This window comes from Hippopotamus amphibius, chromosome 14 (genome assembly GCF_030028045.1).
Source record: "Hippopotamus amphibius kiboko isolate mHipAmp2 chromosome 14, mHipAmp2.hap2, whole genome shotgun sequence".
Classification (NCBI taxonomy): Eukaryota; Metazoa; Chordata; class Mammalia; order Artiodactyla; family Hippopotamidae; genus Hippopotamus; species Hippopotamus amphibius.
The window spans coordinates 8,533,734-8,557,691 of NC_080199.1; the positions used below are offsets into that span (position 1 = coordinate 8,533,734).

A 23,958-nucleotide genomic window follows, 5' to 3' on the forward strand; every position below is an offset into this window, starting at 1 on the left:
TGGCGCCGGGACGCGTGTCCACTGCGCCATCCACTTGGAGGCGGCTTTACTCAGCCCGGGCCGAGGCGCGGGCCAATCCCCTCGCCCTGCACCTTGGGCTGGAAACTGAGACGGGTTCGCCCCCAATGATGCTCCAATTACAGAAGCAACGCAAGTTTGTCATTGTCCCGAGAAAGAGGAGCGGCGTGGTTCTTACCCACTTCAGCAGCACTGCTGGCATCCTTCGGCTGGACAAGCCCGCGCTCGGGTTGCGATCTTCCTGGGGAGACCCACGTGCCTGCCCAGCACCGCCAAGGACCCCTCTCGGAGCCTCGTCTGCTGCTGCTGCGATCGGCCGACGTGCCTCCACCCGAGACGCGGCTGGTTCCGTCCACCTTTTGCGCTTCATTTATCTGCAGACCATTTCGAGTCCAGCTTGTAAATGTTTAGCATTTTGCTGCTTTACTGCTTCTTTCTGGGGACAGTTCCAGCACTGGCCGAGACCGGCGGAGAGAGGCGACTGAGCCCGGAGAAGAGCGAAGTATGGGGACCCGGGCTCAAAGCTGCTGTGGTCCTTCCCGCGCGCTATTTCTACATTCAGGCGGTGGACACTTCAGGAAAGAAGTAAGTCGAGCAATGGCTCCCTGACTGTTTGGGAATGCAGTTAAAACTTACGGCTTCTCTCCTCAAGTTTCATCCGCCCGAGAACTCGTTTCTCCACAGCAGTTTAAAATCCAGGACATTTGGGTGCAATTCACATCTGGGTTTAAGTCTTTCCTCCCCTCAATCAGTTTTCCTCTGTAGCTTTAGAAATAATTTCGAATTAGCTCTTCTCCTGGCTATTTTGATAGGGATTCCCACATGACTGGGGAACAAACCCTTGCCCTTTGCTGAAAGTACTTTCTGTTTTTTTTCTTTTTAAATTAATTTATTATTTATTTATTTTAATTGACGTGTAAATGGAAATTAGTTTCTGCTCTACAGCAAAGTGATTCAGTTATATACATATATACATTCTTTTTTATTAGTTTTTACTGGAGTGTAGTTGCTTTACAATGTTGTGTTAGTTTCTGCTGTACAGCAAAGTGAACCAGCTATATGTATACATATATCCCCTCTTTTTTGGATTTCCTTCCCATTTAGGTCACCACAGAGCACTGAGTAGATTGGGATGGACGTATACACACTAGTGTGTATAAAACAGATAACTAATGACAACCTACTGTATAACACAGGGAACTCTTTCTAATTATTTTTGCATAAACTGTAATAAGGAATTTAAACCCAGTTGTTAGAAACTGCTTGGTTTCACTTTTCTCTGGTGCCGCCCTCTGTTTTCAGGTAGACCTCTGCAGGTAAGCGGGTTTTGCAACTCAAAAAGAAAAATAAAGCACTATTTGAAACTTTAGAGTTGAGGCGGATAGTATCAAAATATGAATCTCCTGTGTGTTTGTTACAACTCTTATTTCATTCCACTGAATTCAACGATTAAAATTATACTTAAAACTTATTTGTAGAATTCACATACTTCTAAAATGATTGTCTTTTTTTTTTTTTTTTTTTTTTGATGCTGTCTGTCTTTTTTACGCAAAAAATCATGGGACTAAGAAGTTTCCCAAGGCAAAGAAAAGCAGAGTTATAAACTTTGTCACTTGGCTATTAATAGTATGATTGGGGAAACTAAATACCATCTTAATCTTAACAGCCAGAGCACTCACCCCCAAAAAAACTTTTGTACAATGTCACTTGGATGATATACCACCTACTAGCTTTTGCCCGTGGCTGAGCGTGAGTTATGATACTGATTTTTTAAAGAATCATTGAGAGAGATGTTTCAGAAAGTCATTACCTTTAGAGGCACCATTTGATCACAGATTTCCAGATGTGATGGGCGTGGAATAAACAGGTCAATAAGACTATCTTTATATATGAAATGCATTAGCATGTTCTATGTTTACGTAGATTAGTAGCCTTAACATATCTCCTTGCAATTTTCTAATGAAACTGTTTTATGTTATCTTGACCATGGTCATCTTTGTTTCATCTCTGATGCATCCTCTTCGTTCTGGTGCTAAAAGCATAAGGAAAAAGAAACAAGCACATGTTAGGGAGAGAATGTGGAGGAGAAAAGTAAGGTTCACAGACAGGACAGGAGAATGTAATCTCTGCATGTTTGTTTCTTAAAATAATCTTTGTACTCACTGTTCTTGCCATCATAGATTCACATCTTCTCCGGGTGAAAAAGTGTTCCAGATTAAAATCTCAGCCCCAGAGGAGCAATTCACTAGAGTCGGGGTCCAGGTTTTAGACCGAAAAGATGGGTCCTTCATAGTAAGATACAGAATGTACGCCAGCTACAAAAATCTGAAGATAGAAGTCAAATTCCAAGGTCAACACGTGGCCAAGTCTCCATATATTTTAAAAGGTAATTTGGAACATCATTTTTAAACAACAGTCTTCAAATACAATAATATGTGTTGTTTGATCAACAAAAGTAAGTTAGCATGGTATTTTTTTCACTGAGAGAACAAAATAGACATCTCCTGCTTGAAAGTCCTGGTAAAAGAGAGAAATGCAAGATTTGAATGGAAATTATAATTCGCTAAAGAGGAAAGAACGTATTAATAGAGAATTTGCTCCCTAAAGGCGCAACATTAGCAAGAACCATCAAGCTCTGTATATGGTCATTGATGGCACTTCCTTAATTGGAGATATATGACGTAAGTAACTGATGTGTTATTAAAATTTGGTCAATCACTTAGGAAGAGAGGGCTTGATAGAGGGGGGAAGGTTGTAGTTTTTTGTCTTCGTTACAATGCTATTTTTCTAGAGAAATTCTCTGATGTTTTCTTATCTAGGATGAGAGTACAGTTTTCTTACCTAAAACCATATCATTCCCTCCCAGCAGAGACCTACCCTAAAATATTAGAGAAGCAGGGTATATACAGACACACGAAAAGCAAATATTTTTCTAGAAAGTGCCTAGGTTTCTTTCCCACACGCCACCAGGACCACACGGTACCGTATAACCTGTTAAACCTTAAAAAGGTGCCCATTGTCCACTCCTGCCTGGGTCGGGGGACAATCAGAGAATGACAGAAACAAACGACAGTAAACTCTCAGTTCAGAGTCTATATTATGTCAGTGTTATTTCTATAAACACGTAATTAATTCATTATGATATTAATGAAATGGGTGTTTTGGGGTTTACTTTGTTTCTTTATATTTTCTTTAAAAAAATACTAAACATAGTAGGGGTGTTTTATTTACTTGTGTTGTTATTTATGATGATTTAACCATTGAGAAAACTGCTTTAGACAGTTTAAGAACTTGTTTCTGTAATAGACCATTGAAATATTAATTTCCTATCACTTTTGTCTTTCATTAAAACAGGTAGACTCCTCTGATATCCTTTCACCGATGTTTGGTTATTCTTAAGTACACAAAACATAAAGAGTAATGGACTATAGGAGCCACTTAGAGCAAAAAGTAGTACCATTAGCTTTCTTTTGAACTCATGCCAAGTGGACCTGATGGTGAAAATGTCTTAAGACCTAACTGTAAAGAGTGGTCAGAACACAACAGACTTACGATACCCCAGAGTAATAAAAATGTTTTTCTTTTCAAAATGTGTTTTCCGTCCAATTGCCCTCCCCATCTAACTAGGCAAAATTTGCAAAGGCATATTACAAATATTTGTTACATGTTTCAAACGCTGAGTGAAATTATTACTGTATGCTTTGTTCCTGTGTGTATTCAGGGCCAGTTTACCACGAGAATTGTGACTGTCCTTTGGAAGACAGTGCAGCCTGGCTACAGGAGATGAACTGCCCAGAAATCATTACTCAGATTCAGAGAGATCTAGCACATTTCCCTACCATTGATCCAGAAAAGATCGCAGCAGAAATCCCAGAGAGATTTGGACAAAGACAGAGCTTGTGTCATTATACCTTGAAGGATAACAAGGTACAACTCATGACTGAGGTTTGCTTGCCTCAGTGATTTTCATTTTGACCATTTGGCTACAACTAGCTCCACAGTTTCATTAAAAATCATTCTGCGGGAAACTGGCACAACACAATAAAGCAATTGTACTCCAATAAGGAGCTAAAAAAAATGCCAGTTTTGCTTAAGAATATTCTGGATGAAGCAGTAAAAAGTGTTAATTTCAAAAAAAAAAATCATTCTATGGGTCATTATGGTAAGCCTGATCTCAGTGAAGTCAGTGGGTACTTTTAGACTAACAGAATAAACATTCAATTTTCTTCTAGGTTTATATCGAGACACACGGTGAACATGTAGGTTTCAGAATTTTCATGGATGCCATACTACTTTCTTTGACTAGAAAAGTAAGTATTTCTTTCTTCTTGTGTATAGTAGACAAGTTAAGCCCAGGTTTTACAATATGATTTTTCAAAATAAAAATAACAATACCAGGGTTGTTCTGTTCTGGAGCTTTAAGTGCTATAATACTATTCTGAAGTTTTATGTCAGCTAGGTACCTGTATTAGTCTCCTAGGGATGCTATAACAAAGAGATGTAAACTGGGTGGCTGAAAACAACAGCAGTTTGTTCTCTGACAATTCTGGAGGCTAGAAGTCTGAAATCAAGGTATCAGCATGGCCATGCTTCCTCTGAAACCTATAGGGGGATCCTTTCCCGGCTCTGCCTAGTTTCCAGCGGTGCCGGCAATCCTGGTGTTCTTGGTTTGCAGCTGCGTCACTCCACTCTCTGTGGTCACATGGCATTATCCCTATGTCTTTACGTCTTCATCTCTTCTCATCAGGACACCAGTCATATTGGATTCAGGGCCCACCCTACTCCAGTGGGATCTCATGTTAACTAAATACATCTGTAATGACCCTGTTTCCAAATAAGGTCATTCTGAGATACTGGTGTTTAGGACTTGAGCATATCTTTTGGGGGGATATACTCAACCCAAAGCAATGTATTATAGATGAAAATACCTGGGACTTCCCTGGTGGTCCAGGGGGTAAGACTCCATGCTCCCAATGCAGGGGGCCCGGGTTCGATCCCTGGTTGGGGAACTAGATCCCCACGTGCATGCCAGCAACTAAGAATGCACGCCACAACTAAAAGATCCCACGCACCGCAATGAAGATCCTATGTGCCACGACTAAGACTCGGAGCAGCCTAAATAAATAAATAAATAAAACTTTTTTAAAAAGAAAGAAAATACCTTACAATAAAATTATTTTGGTACTAAACCTACTTTGAGACTAAAGAACACTGGCAGTATGTTGAGTCCTGCCTGTCCCTGGGCATAGTGTGCTTTAGCGGGGTTCTAGTGAACTTTTGAAAGTGAGAGTGAAATGGTTGACATGAAAAACTGTACCATCATTTAAACCATCTTGGCTTTGTTTTCCTAGGTGAAGATGCCTGATGTGGAGTTTTTTGTTAATTTGGGAGACTGGCCTTTGGAAAAAAAGAAATCCAATTCAAATATCCATCCAATCTTTTCCTGGTGTGGCTCCACGGATTCCAAAGACATTGTGATGCCCACCTACGACTTGACTGACTCTGTCCTTGAAACCATGGGCCGGTGAGAGGCGGGTCCTAGACGACCCAGAGCCTTGGTTTTCTTTCCTTGGTGAGTTCTTTCCCGTCAGCCGTTGCAATGTGATGGTTTGGGAGAAAAATCTGTTGCACTCTCTGTCTTCCAGAGTCAGTCTGGATATGATGTCTGTGCAAGCCAACACGGGTCCTCCCTGGGAAAGCAAAAACACCACAGCTGTCTGGAGAGGGCGAGACAGCCGAAAAGAGAGACTCGAGCTGGTTAAACTCAGCAGGAAACACCCGGAACTCATAGACGCTGCTTTCACCAACTTTTTCTTCTTTAAACACGACGAAAGCCTCTATGGTCCCATTGTGAAACACATTTCATTTTTTGATTTCTTCAAGGTATGACATCACCCGTAGCCCATCCTTTGTGTTTTTCCAAATACCTGCATTGGCGGGAGGGAAATCGAGGCCTGTAAATTGTAGGGGGCGGGACAGGTGAGCACGAAATTTTACAAACATCAAGGCATGGAGCCCCAGGGAGCAGCCAGTCCCCAGGGGGCAACCCGGGTTGTACTCAGTACCTAGACCTGACATTAAATATGTACCAAAGGAGCTTGGGACCTGGGTACAGCTATAACTTTCCCCCGCAACTGACCCTCAAGAGAAGCACATTTCAGCTCCAAATCCTTTGTTATTAATGAGTACATGTACGTGATTTTACAAATATTTCTCCCCAGAGCCATAGCATCGTGATAGACTAGAGAGGAAATATAAACCAAGTGTCTCTTACCAGGCCTTCTGGTAGGGAAATGACTTGAAATCCATCCAAACGTTCTGCCCAGGAACTCCAGGGATTCTACACACTTTCTTTGTCTGGAAGGTGGATTGGTCCTGTTTCCCCAGGATTGAACCAGGAAATTATCCCCTTTTTCAAGCAGTGGGATACTGCCCTGATCTCTAGACCACTGGGGGGTTTTGAAGCCCCATGTGGTGAAGAGAAAAGTAGGTCAAAAAGTAGTCAGCTGTTTCCCACATGTGGGAAGGCCAGTGATTAGCGAGCTCTGTCTGTGCTCTGAATAGCCTGATTTTCTTTTGATGGGTTACATGGTGGGAGGAGGACCTAAAGAAGGCCATATGTTGAATTGTCAGTGTTTCTTCCATATGCATATCACAGCGATATTGGAAAGAAATGGTTATAACCAAAGAGAGCTGATACCAGCCATCCCTCCTCAGAGAGAGTGCTGTCAGACCTTTGCTTTCTTTCTACCTGTTGAATTTGCTACAGCTAAAGACTATTGACTACCACAGAGCTATAAATATTTTGATTCGTAGATGTTCTTGCCCCAGAGCTGGTTAATTTCCTGAGGACTTGCATGTGGCCACCCGATGTTTAAAAAGAATGGTTAACGCGGCATAGAATATGCCATCGGCAGTTGCTCACATGTCCTTGATAAAATAGCAAAGGGATTACAGAGTCACGGTAAATCTTTGTTTCCTTGGGTTGTAGCCTTAAGACAACAGTTTTATAATTTTATTGGCTGCTCCACCCTTAGCCTTGTGGACCCTTTCTGAAATTTGGGAGAACATCAAAATAGGCCCTTAGCTCTAGGTCAGCATGTTATGTATAATAGCACTTACTACGTGGCGGAGGCCAAGGGCAAAATCTGGCCAGTGTGTATCTGAGGATGGTGAGTTTTGATGTGTGGAAGGAGGAAGAGAATAAAGAAGAGTAGGGAAGAAGGAAATTTAATGGAGGTTCTTCTATCAACACTGCCGTTTGCAGCATAAGTATCAGATAAACGTCGATGGCACTGTCGCAGCCTATCGCCTGCCGTATCTGCTAGTCGGTGACAGTGTGGTGCTGAAGCAGGACTCCATCTACTATGAGCACTTTTATAATGAGCTGCAGCCCTGGAAACACTACATTCCAGTTAAAAGCAACCTGAGCGATCTCCTAGAAAAACTTAAATGGGCAAAAGATCACGATGAAGAGGTAAGGTCAGTCTCTTCGTACCCTACTTATCATGGGTTCATTTTCAATGTCTTGTGCCTGGAAAGCATTCAGGATGTTCAGATGTAGACTCTTACCTGTAAATGGGAAGCCACCTCCACGTGGATAGCACAGACCCCTTCAGGGTAAACACAGGCAGAGTGGCTTGGATTAACTGTCCACTCTGCACATGACACAAACAGCTCAGTCTCGGCCTTGATTATGCTCTCTCTTTTAATCAGTTTGATCTGAGCCCCAAGCACTGCCTCTCCTCCACTAGCAACATGAACACGAAGATTGCCAGCCTGGCAAGAGGAAAAATAACTGTGCTGTGGATTAAAATGAGAGATTGCGTGAAAGAAGCTGCAAACTAATTGTCTGCAGAAAATTGTTAAGGCAGTTCATTAAGATTCATCTTGCATTTACTTTTCAAAGTCACTGTTACTTCATTTACTGTCTGCCTTTCCTCTCCAAGAGAGGCCAGTTCTAGAAGGCCCAATATGATTTCTCAAACGTTTGAGTCTTAAAAACCTCCCTTTGATTTGAACAAACATACTCTGTTAAATGTTCCCTTTACCACACAAGACCCCAAAGATATTTTTCCACTATTGTCTTACTAAAATATACACTGAAGATCAGTTAGCATATGTCTGCATGGGGAAAAATATGTTTCATTAAAGGATATTATTCTTGTTCCCATAGGCAAAGAAGATAGCAAAAACAGGACAAGAATTCGCAAGAAATAATCTCATGGGTGATGATATATTCTGTTATTATTTTAAACTTTTCCAGGTCAGTACTTTCTAAGAAAATAGACACACTTGTCATGTTAGTAGCAAGTAATGTTTCACGTAACAATTTCTAAAAGTATATTCAGTAAGGAGATATATATATATATCTTTATATATATATAGGTGAAAATCAGGGATAAATATTAATAATGAAAATAGTAGAAAGCCAAAGATTAGCTAATGGAGAATGCTACAACCTTAAGGGAAAAGTGTTAATGTTAGAACCATGTGGTATGTGGTTAGAAAATTGGCCTCTGATCCTACAAAGTTATTTCTTCTCCATTCAATATTGCTGCTGCCTTACCATTCCTTTTTCTATACAGTGCAAAGTATGTTTGGACCTGTTGTGCTAACCCCATATGGGCCATGATTTTTCTTGGAAATTGTTTTTATGGACCTACCCATTTAGGGATTGTAATCAGAGCGTATCTGACAAACGGTTCTTTAAAAATTAATGCAATAGTAAACAAGTAATTTGCTAAAATAGTACAAGGGTGAGTCAAAAATTATCCGCACTCTGGCTGTGGAATTTATTTTGATTAACTTTTAGAAAAGACAAATACATCATTTTTCAACATAATCTCCTTGCTTTTCAATACACTTTGTCCATCTGTCAACAAGCTTTCATATTCCCTCATTAAAAAATGTTTTAGGCTGAGCTGCAAGCTGCAAATGCACCACTGTCTTCACTTCTTCATCAGAAGTGAATCTTCGTCCTCATAGGGCTGTTTTCAGGGGACCAAACAGGTGAAAGTCCGATGGAGCAAGATCAGGGCTATAGGGAGGATGCTTTAACACCTCAAAACAAAGTTTTTGCAGAGTGTCGACAGTCTGGGCAGAAGTGTGTGAACATGCACACCCTCAGACCACAAAAAACGAATCACTGCAGGCTGCTCTTCTTTTGTGCAGATCAGCAGTGGGGCATCCATTTTTGCTCACACTGCAGTTACAAATGAACTGATGTAACACATTCACACCTGCACAGCAGTGACTGGGGAGACGGTAGCCTTGAACGGAAAGCACTGGTAAGACAGTGTGGCCATTGTAACTAGAGTGCGGATAATTTTTGACTCACGCTTGTACTAGATCTAAGTTAAGACTTTTTCCGTCTCAGAATTGCAGATATTGAGCCCTGTGTCTTAGGCTCTGCTGCAGAACAAAGTTGGTCGTTTATGGTCCCCTCCCCCTTTATAACCTTTCCTAGGGGATGGTGAAGTATGTAAAGTAAAGAAGGAGCTGAGGGGATGTACTATCTGAATTCCTAAAGAGTTCATTCATTCAACTCACATGTACTAGAGCATAGGCACCTCACGCAGAGCTTAGTGCAGAGCAAGCACGTGAGGAATGAAGATGGGACTGAGGCTGTACCAGCCATGGTGGGTCAGGCAGAAATAGTCTGTCCTCAGATTCTCAGGCTAGGAAAGATGCAGAGCACAGTTATTTTCACTACATGGGAGAAGGTGAAAAGAAATATCATATGTCATATAAATGACGGTAGATTAAGGAGTGGTCCCTTAGAAATAGGCAGCCAGTGCCCAAAGGATGGCCACCTCTCAGAATCTCTATCGTTGGGCTTTTAAGGGGAATATGGAGGGAATAGGGACTATCACAACTTGACACATGTGAGTTAGGTGGACCGTGTTCTAGCAGACTCCAATGTATCTAATTTGGTAAGTGCACCTTAAGTGTTGCATAAGACATGCTTTTGTGTTGTTGCCTGTACAGGAATATGCCAGTTTACAAGTAAGTGAGCCCCAAATCCGAGAGGGCATGAAGAGGGTAGAACCACAGACCGAGGATGACCTCTTTCCTTGCACGTGCCACAGGAGGAAGGTAACCAGAACTGAACTTCTAGCCAGTGTCAGAGTAAGAACTAACCATGATCCAAGTCCTCATTCATTCATCACTCATTCAGTCTGGCAGCAACTACCTGAATTCTTCCTGGAGCCTCCAAGCAATTCATCCTAGCAGAGGCAGATAAAATAGACACCAACAAGGCAAAAGACAGGTGCTAAATGCAGTGAAGTGAGCTCTCAGCACAGTGGAGGGAAGGCTTTTTTTATTGTGAGAATTCAGATCATGTGGCATTTGAATAGATGTTTACAGTTTTAAAACTATTTTCACATGTATCATCTAATAGCCTCATCTCCCTGTGAGATAGTTTCTTCAGAGTTCATCCTCCCAATTTAGAGATGGAAAAATATATATATATGATTATTCATGTTAACAGAGTATTCATTTAAAAGCAATCTCTGTTCAGATGGAGTCACAGGTGAATTTTATCAAACATTTAGAGAAGAGCTAACACCCATCCTTCTCAAACTCTTCCAAAACATTGCAGAGGAAGGAACACTCCCAAACTCATTTTATGAAGCCACCATCACCCTGATACCAAAACCAAAGATACTACAAAAAAAGAAAACTACAGACCAATATCACTGATGAATTTAGATGCAAAAAATCCTCAACAAAATACTAGCCAACAGAATCCAACAACGCATGAAAAGGATCATACACCATGATCAAGTGGGGTTTATCCCTGGAATGCAAGGATTCTTCAATATACGCAAATCAATCAATGTGATACACCATATTAACAAACTGAAGGATAAAAACCACGTGATCATCTCAATAGATGCAGAAAAAGCTTTTGACAAAATGCAACACCCATTTATGATAAAAACTCTCCAGAATGTGGGCACAGAGGGAACCTACCTCAACATAATAAAGGCCATATATGACAAACCAGCAGCAAACATCATTCTCAATGGTGAAAAACTGGAAGCATTCCCTCTAAGATCAGGAACAAGACAAGGATGTCCACTCTCTCCACTACTATTCAACATAGTTTTGGAAGTCCTTGCCACAGCAATCAGAGAAGAAAAAGAAAGAAAAGAATCCAAATTGGAAAAGAAGAAGTAAAACTGTCACCGTTTGCAGAAGACATGATACTATACATAGAAAATCCTAAAGATGCCACCAGAAAACTACTCGAGCTAATCAATGAATTTGGTAAAGTTGCAGGATACAAAATTAACACACAGAAATCTCTTGCATTTCTGTACACCAACAATGAAAGAAAGAGAAATTAAGGAAACAATCCCATTCACCATTGCAACAAAAAGAATAAAATACCTAGGAATAAACCTAACCAAGGAGGTAAAAGACCTGTACTCAGAAAACTGTAAGACACTAATGCAAAAAATCAAGACACAAACAGATGGAGGGACATACCATGTTCTTGGATTGGAAGAATCAACATTGTGAAAATGACTATATTACCGAAAGCAATTTACAGATTCAGTGCACTCCCCATCAAATTACCAATGGCATTTTTCACAGAACTAGAACAAGAAATTTTACAATTTGTATGGAAACGCAAAGACCCCGAATAGCCAAAGCAATCTTGAGAAGGAAAGACGGAGTTGGTGGAATCAGGTTTCCCAACTTCAGGCTATACTACAAGGCTACGGTGATCCAGACAGTATGGTACTGGCACAAAAACAGAAATATAGATCAATGGAACAGGATAGAAAGCCCAGAGATAAACTACGGTCAACTAATCTATGACAAAGGAGGCAAGGATATACAATGGAAAAAAGGCAGCCTCTTCAGTAAGTAGTGCTGGGAAAACTGGACAGCTACATGTAAAAGAATGAAATTAGAACACTTCCTAACACCATACACAAAAATAAACTCAAAATGGATATAAGACCTAAATGTAAGTCCAGACACTATAAAACTCCTAGAGGAAAACATAGGAAGAACACTCTTTGATGTAAATAACAGCAAGATCTTTTTTGATCCACCCCCTAGAATAATGGAAATAAAAACAAAAATAAACAAGTGGGACCTAATGAAACTTCAAAGCTTCTGCACAGCAAAGGAAACTATAAGCAAGACGAAGACAACCCTCAGAATGGGAGAAAATATTTGCAAACGAATCAACAGACAAAGGATTAATCTCTAAAATATATAAACAGTTCTTCCAGCTCAATATCAAAAAAACAAACAACCCAATCAAAAAATGAGCAGAAGACCTAAATAAGCATTTCTCCAAAGAAGACATACGAATGGCCAAGAGGCACATAAAAAGCTGCTCAACATCACTAATTATTAGAGAAATGCAAATCAAAACGACAATGAGGTATCACCTCACACCGGTCAGAATGGGCATCATCAGAAAATCGACAAACAGTAAATGCTGGAGAGGGTGTGGAGAAAAGGGAACGCTCTTGCACTGTTGGTGGAAATGTAAATTGATACAGCCACTATGGAGAACAGTATGGAGGTTCCTCGCAAAACTAAAAATAGAACACCATATGACCCAGCAATCCCACTCCTGGGCATATACCCAGAGAACACCATAGTTCAAAAAGACACATGCACTCCCATGTTCATTGCAGCACTATTTACAATAGCCAGGACATGGAAGCAACCTAAATGGCCATCAACAGATGAATGGATAAAGAAGATGTGGTACATACATACAATGGAATATTACTCAGCTATAAAAAGCAATGAAACTGGGACATTTTTAGAGACATGGATGGACCTAGAGACTGTCATACAGAGTGAAGTGAGTCAGAAAGAGAAAAGCAAATATTGTATATTAACACACATATGTGGACTATAGAAAAATGGTACAAATCAACTGGTTTGCAAGGCAGAAATAGAGACACAGATGTAGAGAACAAGCATATGGACACCAAGTGGGGACAGCGGGGAGGGTTGGGGGGGCAGTGAATTGGGAGATTGGGATACCAAATTGTACACTCTAAATATATGCAGTTTATTGTAAAAAATAAAAAAATAAAAAGTTAAAAAAAAAGCAATCTCTGTTGATACCACTACATAACGATTGCGTTTATAAAAGGCAGATTCACATATGGACTTGGCAGGCTAAAGAGGACCTTAGAGGTCATCCAATAAATGCCAATAAATGCCTTCATTTAATAGTTAATAAAACCAAGGGACTTCCCTGGTTGCACAGTGGTTAAGAATCCGCCTGCCAACGCAGGGGACACGGGTTCAATCCCTGGTATGGGAAGATCCCACATGCCGCAGTGCAGCTAAGCCTGTGCGCCACAACTACTGAGCCTGTGTGCTGCAACTACTGAGCCCACCTAGAGCCCATGCTCCACAACAGGAGAAGCCACCGTACTGAAGCCCGTGCACCACAACAAAGAGTAGCCCCCTGCTCACCGCAGCTAGAGAAAACCCGAGCACAAAAATCAAGACCTAATGCAGCCAAAAATAAATAAATTTATTTTTTAAAAAATAGTTAATAAAACCGAGCCCAAAGAATAGTTTAGCTCAGAATCATCTATCTTGACTACAGCAAAGCGAGAACCAAAACCAGTGTATCATCTTCAAATTGTGTGCATTGTTGTGTGTAAAGACAGTGTGGCGAGGGCAGGGGGGGTGTTTTGGTTATAGTTGTTTTTCATTTAAAGGAATGTATATTGTGTAAAATTATTGATATTCTATAATGGCATGATATTCTTGTGAGCAACAGCATCGTGTCTCTGAATGGACAAACTCAAAATTGTGGCATTGGAACCAGATTTGGCAATTACTATGTTTGCCTCTCAAGAGGGTTTAAAAGGAATAAGGTGACCACCAGCCCTGATGGTGTGATGGGACCAGCTCATACAAGCTCACTGATTATTAAATATTTAGGAATTTTGCACAGTGGTTAAATTTTGGTAGCTTGGAATCCACACCTGGTGGAAGTATTTACACCATGACAGCAGTACATACTACAAATTACTTTTATTTTGCTTCGTTTTGTGTTGTTTTGGGGGGGGAGCTGATTTGCCACTAACCAGCCCTGAGAAGTGGTACATCATCAGCCTTAACCCTTTATGGCTGCAAGGCCATAAAGTCAGTGAAAGCCAGTTTCAAAACAGAAATTGCCAGAATTTAAAGGTGTTCCCACATGGAGTTCATGATTTGGTATCAGAATGCATCTGTTGGCTCCAAATGAAACTGGGAAGCTCTCTTTCTTCACTCCCCTTTTTTATATTTTATCTCTAAGTGACTTTGAGGGGTGCCAAATAATTTCTTTGATTCGTGGAAGTTAGGGACCAGAATGATAGCTTTGTTTATTTTTTCCCCGTTGTCTAATACCATTCATAAAACAAGCCTTTTACGCTAATACAGACCCTTAGATGTTCAGGTTGCCAACAATGTGAATTTCCCCTTGGGTGATTCCAAATAATAGTCCTAAAAGCCTCTAGCAATAACTTGGCTTTTTTCCCCCTTCTTTCATCTTTAGGGGAAAATAATTAATAGACTAATGTAAGCCTTCTTGACTCGTAGAAGACTTCTTGATGGCTTTAAATATTTTGTTTCTTAATTGCAGACCAAAGATGAACTCTGATATGCAAAATACCTTCCCGTCAAATAATGGTGCTCTGAAGACTCTTCTTAACTGAGAAGAAGAAGAATGTCTTTTAAATACTAATTCCATGGACAATACAAAATCTTCTCTGTGACTGTCTGGGTTATGAAGATATGTTTCTTCCTATTATGCAGTATTCCCATGACTGTCCTTTGAAGTACATTTTTTGAATTTTATAATAAAATCACTTTTATTTTAAAGGCCTGTGTTGTGCTAATTGTTAGCTGTGTTTGGACCATTGAGCAGTAAAAAGAAGGTGTCTGGGTCCTGGACTCAGTGTGAAGCATCACAGAAGCCACCACCTACCGAGACATGGGGTTTACATGACAAAGCAATAAACATCTGTCTTTTTTTTTTTAAGATTTTTTTTTTCATGTGGACCATTTTTAAAGTCTTTATTGAATTTGTTACAATATTGCTTTGTTTTTACAAATATTGCTTTGTTTTTTTAAGTTTGATTTTTTGGCCAAGAGGCACGTGGGATCCGACTGGGGATCGAACCCACACAGCCTGCACTGGAAGGCAAAGTCTTAACCACTGGACCACCAGGGAAGTCCCTAAACCTCTGTCTTATTTACACTATTATTTTGAATAATCAGTCTCTCACAGCCAAACCCAATTCTAACTAATACATCTTCCAAGGCTTTTTGTAATCTGGCCTCTGCCTGTATCTTTAATCAAATCTCTCATTGCTTCCTAATATGTACCCTGTAGTCCAGCAAAACCAATCCCTTACTGTTCCTTCTGTGCCTTGTTCCTTACCTTCCCATACACGATTTTCCTTGGTCTAGAATGCCATGACCCTCTTCTTCCTCTGGCTTAGATATCCTTCAATGCTCATTGCAGGAATCACTGCCCTGAATCTTCCCATCTGTATACTTGTATTGTTGTATTTATCCAGCTATGTAATTGTGATCTAAATGTTGTCTCTCTCCCTGACCGGATGATAAGCAACCTGATTACAGAGACTGTGCTCTTCTTCTGTTTCATAGTGTGCCTGCCCCTAGAAAGACACAATAAGTATTTAAAGGATGAATGAATGACAATGCAAATCACCCCAAAATGTGATTAAGAGACTTAAAACGGAATTTGAAATCCTAACACTGAACTGTAACATATGTCCCACAAATTCCTTTCCGAAGTTTCCCTACCACCCATCTTCCAGTTAAATAATCTGCTATAAATTTTTTAAATTGTGGAATGTATCACATATACAAAAGTAAATAAAACATGTATCTCGGGACTTTCCTGGTGGTCCAATGGTTAAGACTTCGCCTTCCAATGTAGGGGGTACTAGTTCAATTTCTGGTCGGGAAGCTAAGATCCCACATGCCTCATGGCCAAAAAAACCAAAACATAAAACAGAAGCAATATTGTAACAAATTGAATAAAGACTTTAAAAATGGTCCACATCAAAAAAAAATCAAAAAACATATATCTCCAGCTTAAAAATGATTATAAGAACACATTCATGTAACTACTGACAAAGAATCCTGAAGCTTCTCGGCCCATCTGCGCTTTTCTTTGGAAAGTCTAGTCGGCTGGCAATTCTTGGTGTTCCCTGACTTATCTTCCAGTCTTTGCCTCTGTCTTCACATGGTCTTTCCCTCTGTGTATCTCTATATCTTCTCCTTTTCTGTCTCTTATAAAGACACTTATTGTATTTAGGGCCCACTCTAAGTCCAAGATAATTTCATCTTGAGAGTTTTAATTACATATGCAAAGACCCTAATTTCTAAGTAAAGTCACATTTCACAGGTAGGCGAGTTAGGATTTAGATGAATCTTTAGGGGGCCACTCTTCACCCACTACATCTTCTCAAAACATTCCATTTTGGAACTAGGGACAACATAAGGATTCCCACCATCACACACTCCATCCTACCTAATGTTGGAAGTCTGGGCTAGCACAGTAAATCTAGAAAAGAAGTAGAAAGTTGAAGGATTGCAGGCTTCCCTGGTGGCACAGTGGTTAAGAATCGACCTGCCAGTGCAGGGGACACGGGTTTGATCCCTGGTCCGGGAAGATCCCATATGCCGCGGAGCAACTAAGCCCACGCACCACAACTACCGAGCCTGTGCTCTAGAGCCTCCGAGCCGCAACTAATAAGGCCATGCCCAGCAACTACTGAAGCGCACACGCCTAGACCCCATGCTCCACAACAAGAAAAGCCACTGCAATGAGAAGCCCACCTACTGCAACGAAGAGTAGCCCCCGCTCACCACAACTAGAGAAAGAACCACCCCGCCATGCAAAGTAGAGAAAGCATCCCCCCACCCCACCACGCACAGCAAGGAAGACCCAATGCAGCCAATATATAAAAATAAATAAATCAATAAATAAATTTTTTTAAAAAGTTGAAGGATTGAAAAAATAATAAAATTATCATTAAAAGCAGATGATAGGCTACAGCACACAGAAGATCCAAATGAATCTACAGATAAACTGTTGGAATTAAAACGAAAAGTTGGCATTTGCTAAATACAAAACTAGCATATAAAATTCACTTCTATTTTAATATACCAGCTGGTAACTTAAATAAAAATGTTTAAGATAAAATTTACAGTAGTTTTGAAAACGATGATATAATTATTTAAAGAATTAAATCTAACAAAAATGCACAAGACCTTTATAGAGAAAATTATGAAAGCTTTTAAAAAAGTAATTAAATTGAAACATATATATGTTCATGGATTGGCAGACTCAATATTAAAAATGTCAACTTCCCCCCACATAGCGTATAAAGTCAATGTACTCCCAACCAAGATATATCCTGCCCCTTTTATCATAGCACTTTATAAACTTTTCCTAAAAAATGTATTGACCTGCAAAGTCCAAGAAAAATTAAACACTCTTGACAAAGGGTGAATGTGAGAACTTTCTCACTGTATAGCAAAACTTTTTATAAAGCTATAGAATCTAAGAGCATGTGATACTGGTGCAAGGATAAAAAAAACAAAAAATAGAACAATACCAGAGAGTGATGCATAAGCAGACTGGAAACTTGATCTGTGATCCAGAACTGCAGAGAATTGGAAAAAGTTTGCACATTTCCATGAATAGAGCTGGGACAGTGTGTATTAATGATTCTGATTCCAATTCCAATGTGTGGTGGTTCTCCCCACACCACTAGGCTACTTTCCAACACCAGTTGGGTGTCCAACAATTTGACTCAATTCTGACGCTATCTGCCCCAGAGATAGCATCAGATTCCTCAGGTGAGGGCTCAGTCCACAAGACTGTTCTTCACTTCAGATGACAATCACAAGTCCAAGTTGCCGCTGGTGCTTCTGACTGACCGGCTATAAACCAGAGATTGCCACAACCCCCTCCGTGGGTTCTAGTAATTTGGTAGAGCAACTCACAGGACTGAGGAAACCGGATTACTCACTAGGCTGCCAGTTTATTACAAAGGACATTAGAAATATAGGAATCAGCATCCAGATGAAGAGATACTCAGAGCAAGGACCCAAGAAAGGAGCTTCTATCCTCACGGAGTTTGGGGCCAGGCTTGATGACTTGTGGAAGCATCTGGGTCACCGACCTGAGAACTCTTCAGACTCCATCCTTTTGGGTTTTTATGGACCCTTCACTACATAGGTGTGATTGATTAAATCATTGGCCAGCCCCCTCCTTTCTCCAGAGCCAAGTAGGAGGACACTGAAAGTTCCAACCCTCTAATCACATGGTTGGTTCTCTTGACAACCAGCTTCCATCTTTTGGTACTTACATTAACATAACAAAAGATTCCTTCATTACTCAGTCACTTCAGAAATTTCAAAGGTTTTAGGAGCTCTGTGGCAGAAATGGGACAAAGGAAGACAAAATACATATTTCTTACTACAAATCATAACGTCGCAGGTATCCACATATGGAAGAAAAACAACTGGATCCTCAGCACACACTATATCCAAAGATCAATTCCAGGAGGATTAGTGACAAAAGGCAAAACATAATATTTGTAATTAGCAAAGAGGCTGTCTCTGCATTATATGAGTAGTATAATCATAGTATACTGGCAGCTGCAGTGGCTGAAGATTTATTATTTCCTTTACTTTGTGGCTCTGATAAATTAAGCCTTATAACTTATCAAAAAATGCCAATTTCAGGAGTTTCCAGAGCATGTGTTTCTCACTGTACAAATTTTTTTTTCTTCACCCTGAGAAGGCTGCCATTTTAATCCATCACCGTGACACTGCCACAAATGGCTTGTATGTTCCTTGGACCTCAAATGACATATTAGCATAGCAGGAATTCCTCTGTCAACACTGCCTCTTGTAAAAATAAGTGAAAAGTAGGTGCTGACATGATGGTGTTCATACTATATCGCTGCTTGTCTATAAATCTTTTGTTTCAATGAACAGAGTTGAGATTCCAATAAGGAATTCAGGAGGACTGACTTTGGTTATTGAACCTGGAGTCTGTGACCTGTTGAGGGATGATTAACTTGACAAGTCGTCAGTGTGTTTCAAAGTCTGGTTTAGAGAACGAGATTTTCAGTTGGAACACTTGAATTAGGGTATAAGAAATTGAATTGAAAGCTTCGTATCCTCATATAAATGTATATAAATTTTTCCCTCTCCAAAAAAATTTCTCTGTAACAATTTTTCACTCAACAATAAATCATGTCTCTCTTTCCATAATCTTACATTTTTCTTAAGAAGAATATTTTGGATGTGAAGAGAGGATGTGGCTGTAAAGGTGTAGAGCGAAGGGTGCTTGTAATTATGAACATAGAACTATACACACACACACACAAATATATACGCAGTTGATGAAATCTGAATAAGCTCTGTGAATTGTATAATGTCAAGCTCCTGATTTTGAACCTTTTGTAACTTCTCATGAATATATAATTATTTTGAAATGAAATTTTACTTTTAATTAAATTTCAAAAGTAATACATAACTCATAATTATAAAAAATCAACTTCTAATCCGTATCTTCTCAGTAGAACCTGTTAAAAAGTAGATTTTCAGACATGTTTTGGGTCCATAAACTTGGAGGTTAGCTCCACCAGGGACCCAGATCACAATATTCATCTTCTCCATCCTTTCTTCTGGATAAGAAGGATTATTTCTAATTTTCAGCTCTCCCCAAAAGAAGGCTGCCTGCTGGTATACTATGGGATAAATTTCTCAAAGTTAATTACTGAAGCAACGGGTAACAAATTTTTATAGACAACGCAAAACATAGAGAGAAATTATACAAACTATGCTCTCATTACTAGGGTTTTAAAATCCCATTTTCCTATATATTCAACAACTCTGGGTATTACTCACTTTTTCATCTTTGTCAATTTGAATACAAAAACTGTCTTTAAAATATTTTCCCGGTTACACATGAAACTGAGTATCTTTTTTTTTCCTTGTCTTTGATTTTTCAGCGACGTCAAATTTTCAATTTAAAAAATTTTTTCAAGCTGTTTTTTTTCAACTCTTTGTATATTATGGACATCAACTCTTTCTATTATGTTTTCTGCAAATGTTGTCTCCCAGTCTTTTTTGTCCTTTGAAGAAATGTCCTTTGATAGGCTCATAGTGCTTATCTCAGTATAGAAGTTCTTAATTTTTAATGTGGTCAGATCTGTCCATTGTTACTTTATGATTTCTTGGTTTTGCATCTTACATAGAAAGGCCTACTCACCTTGAGATATAAAAAACATTTTACAAATTATCTTAAAGTATGATTCTACAAATTTTTCGTATTTTTTGTTATCAGTATAAATCCCTTTGAATGGTTCTAACAGTGTTCTCTTAAGTTCTTTTCTTGTCTATTCTTCCAGTTGAACTTTCAAATCCCTTTGTTAAGGACTGCAAAAATTTCAGGTGAAATTTCATTACTTTGAATAGTTGATGAAACTAAAACATCTATAATATTGTGTTTTCCCATGAGGAAAGTGGTGCATATGTCCATTTATTTGGGTCTTTTCTGGGGTTCTTAAATAAAATTTTATGTTTTTTCATATAGGATCTTGAATCTTTTGCATTATGTTTTCTCTTGGGTATTTGCTACATTGGTTTCTATTTTGCTTAGGCTTTTTATTAGTATCATATTTTTCTAGCTTATCATTTAATGTGTTTAAGAAAACTATGGATTTTTCTGTCCTGTACCCAACTACATACTGCACTGTTTTATCAGATCTAATAAACTTCACTTGATTTTCTCAAAGAATTATATTTGAAAATAATGACTGTGTATCTTCTTTACCATATTTATAATTTTATTTATTTTCCATCCTTATTGCATTGACTGGGACTTCCCACACAATGCTAAATAACTGAGGTGATAAAGATTCTTATCTTGCTTCAGGCTTCAGCGGAGCATTAGTCACGTTCCTCCAGAGAAACAACCAATAGGTTGTGTATATACAGAGAGATTTAAGGATTGGCTCACACCTGATTATGAAAGCTGGCAAGTCCAAAATCTGCGATTCAAGTCTGAAGGCCATCAGGCTGGATCCTAGGAAACATCTATGTTGCAGTTTACAGCTGAAGGCTGTCTGCTGGCAGAATTCCCTGTCTCATGGGGGAGGTCAGTCTTTTGTTCTCTTCAGTCCTTCAACATATTATGGAGGGCAACCTGCTTGACTCAAAGTCCACTGAGTTCAATGTTAATCTCATCCAGAAACACACAGAAAATCCAGAGTAACGTCTGACCACATATCTGGGCCCCTTGGCCCAACCAAGTTCACACATGAAATTAACCATCAGAAATAGATTTTATTCAACAAATATTTATTAAGCACCTAATATGTGTCAGACATTGTATCAGGTTCTAGGCATACAACAGTGCACAGTCACTATCTCTTCTGAAAGAAGAATGAAATAAACAAGAAAAAATAAATAAATAAGCAGGACAATTATGGATTGATAAATAAAACCAGTTATTAGAGAGAGAAAGTGGGCTGCGTGGTGGTGGCTACTTTAGATTGGGTGATTAAAGATGTTACTGATTTTTCACTGTTAAGCAAAATGTTTGTTATGGTTAATGATAAACAACCACTATTAAAATAAGAAATTTCTAATCACTAACTTCTTAAAAAGGAAGGGCATTAAAATTTTCTTAAATGCTTTTTAGGCATCTGTTTAAATGTTTGTGTTTAATTTTGATTTGCTTTTGTTACTTTAATTCATAATGAATTACAATAATAGTATTCTAATTTTGAAACACTGCAAAAACTCTATTATAAAAGCTCTAATACATCCAATTATGTATTATTATTTTAATCCGTGGATGGATTGATTGTGCTAATATTTGGCTGAATCTGGCCTACCACTTCTTTTTGTACAGCCTGAAAACTAAGAATGATTTTAACATTTTTAAATGGTTGAAAAAAATCAAAATAATAATAATAATAATGATGCTGATGCTGACATGAAACATCGGAAATTGAAGTTTTGGTGTCCACGAATAAAGATTTGCATTACTTTCCTATTGCTGCTGTGATCAACTACCACAAATTTAGTGGTTTAAAGCAACACGAATTTATTTTCTTATAGTTCTGGACTTTAGAGTATGAAATCAGCATTTCTGGGATAATGTCAAGGTATTCGTAGGGCTAGGTCGCTCCTCAAGCTGAGGGCAGAATGCCTCTTTTGGCTTCTAGGGGAGACTTTCTTACATTTCTTGTCTTGTGGCCCCTTCCTTCATCTTCCCATCCAGCAGCTTAGAGTCTTCAACTCTCTCACTGCCTTTGTCATCACAGCGCCTTCTCTCTCTTTGAATAAGTGTTATTCATAATAGTCAAATCGTGGAAAGAATCCAGATACCCATCAACTGGCAAATGGATAAGCACAATGTGGCTTACCCATAAAATTGAATACTATTCAGCAATAAAAAGAAATGAGTTATAAGAAGGAATAAAACACTATTACTTGCTACAATATGGCTGAATCTTAAAAACATGATTCTGAGTGAAAGAAGCCAGCCATAAAAGACCACATAGTGTAGGAAATGCCCAGAATAGGCAAATCTATAGGCAGAAAGTAGGTTAGTGGTAGTCTGGGTTTAAGGGTAGAAGGAAATGGGCACAGTTTTCTTTTGGGGTTGATGTAAATGTTCTTAGATTACGGTGATAGTTGCCAATGGTTATAAATTTGCTGAAAACCACTGAACTGTACTCTTAAAGTGAGTGGTTTTTATGGCACGCAAATAAAGCCGTTTTTGAAAGCTTAGCTAGAAAATTAGGAGACAAGAAATGTTAATTAAGACTTTGTAATTCGGGAAAATGCTTGCGATAAATGCCAATAAGTGGTTTTCTGCATTTGATTTCCTTACTTGCGCTGGGACAGAAAAGAGGGTGGTTATTAACTGCCCTGGGCTTGGGGAAGAGTCATTCATTCATTCATTCAAGACATATTGATTTGTCAGGAATTATTCCAAGATAAAATAACAACAATAAAGACCCTGCCTTCGGTCCAGGAAGAAGACAAATTCACAATACGTTAAGTGACCAGGGTGGAAGGATAGGAAGTGTGGGTGCGGTGATTAAGAAAGGCCTCTCTGGGAAAATGGCAAGTTAAGTGAAGACCCCAAGGAGTTGCAACGCTGGCCTCTAGATCCTTCCGAGAAGAGGGAAGAGGCAGGACAAAAGCCCTGTGGTGGGGCGTGTCTGGTGGGTTTGGGTGTGAGGAGAGTGAAGACGCCCGGGGGGTCTAGAGCTGTTGGAGCAGGAAACAGATAACAGGGGAAGGGGCCGATCATCTAAAACCTTGGTCTCTGCCAGGCCTTTAGCTGTGATGATGGCGAGGCGCGGGGCGGGGAAGCCTTTGGAAAGTGTTGAGTCTCCACTCATTTCAACCGGTCCAGCGGGCCCCTGCTTGGATAAGCAACGAAAAGGTGGGGGCAAGCGTGGGAACAAGAGGCCCTTTAGCCGACTATTTCAATAACCCGGGCAAAGACGGTGGTGGGGCTGCGACAGGTCTTGTATCAGCGGGAGAAGGGGCTGGATTCTGTACATATTTGCAAGTCCAACAAACAGGATCGCCGGAGTGATTGTGGGGTGTGTGAAAAAGAGAATAATCAGAGTTGACCCCGCGTTTTTGGGCCGGGGCAACTGCTGGCATGGCGTGGCTGGGACGGGGAAGGGTCCTGGGCGGAGGAAATCCGGGGCGAGGCAGCGACGGGAGGCACCCTGTCAGCGCCCCGAGCGTTGGGAAGCAGACACAGCCGCGTCACCGTCGGCAGCGAGGGCGGGAAAACTCCCGCTCCCAGCGTGCCCCGCGCGCCGGCCCGCGCGCCCGGGGGCGGGGCTTGCGCGCGCGTGC

The 23,958-nt window shown here is 39.9% G+C and overlaps 1 protein-coding gene across 4 annotated transcripts; it reads left to right on the plus strand.

Annotated features, from left to right (window-relative positions):
• The first annotated feature begins 87 nt into the window (after positions 1-87).
• On the plus strand, positions 88-14,889 carry POGLUT2 (protein O-glucosyltransferase 2). Of its 4 annotated transcripts, none has more exons than XR_009049062.1 (10): positions 89-603; positions 2,199-2,404; positions 3,740-3,945; positions 4,251-4,328; positions 5,370-5,542; positions 5,664-5,901; positions 7,286-7,495; positions 8,195-8,246; positions 10,009-10,116; positions 14,651-14,889. XR_009049062.1 is itself a non-coding variant. In XM_057707815.1 (10 exons), the coding sequence occupies exons 1-10, from the start codon at positions 422-424 to the stop codon at positions 14,666-14,668; spliced, it is 1,509 nt and encodes a 502-aa protein (XP_057563798.1). In that variant the 5' UTR covers positions 91-421; the 3' UTR covers positions 14,669-14,889. The 4 variants fall into 4 exon arrangements, 2 of the variants coding, with proteins under 2 accessions (XP_057563799.1, XP_057563798.1); XM_057707815.1 differs by having other exon boundaries at positions 91-603; positions 8,195-8,284; XR_009049063.1 differs by lacking the exon at positions 14,651-14,889 and having other exon boundaries at positions 88-603; positions 7,286-7,500; positions 8,195-8,284.
• Positions 14,890-23,958: the final 9,069 nt, after the last annotated feature.

Coding starts and splice junctions, on each gene's coding strand:
- POGLUT2 (XM_057707815.1), top strand. CDS start 422: ATGTTTAGCATTTTGCTGCTTTACTGCTTCTTTCTGGGGACAGTTCCA. Junction 5,543..5,663: donor GTCCTTGAAACCATGGGCCG/GTGAGAGGCGGG, acceptor TCTGTCTTCCAG/AGTCAGTCTGGATATGATGT. Junction 7,496..8,194: donor CAAAAGATCACGATGAAGAG/GTAAGGTCAGTC, acceptor TTGTTCCCATAG/GCAAAGAAGATAGCAAAAAC.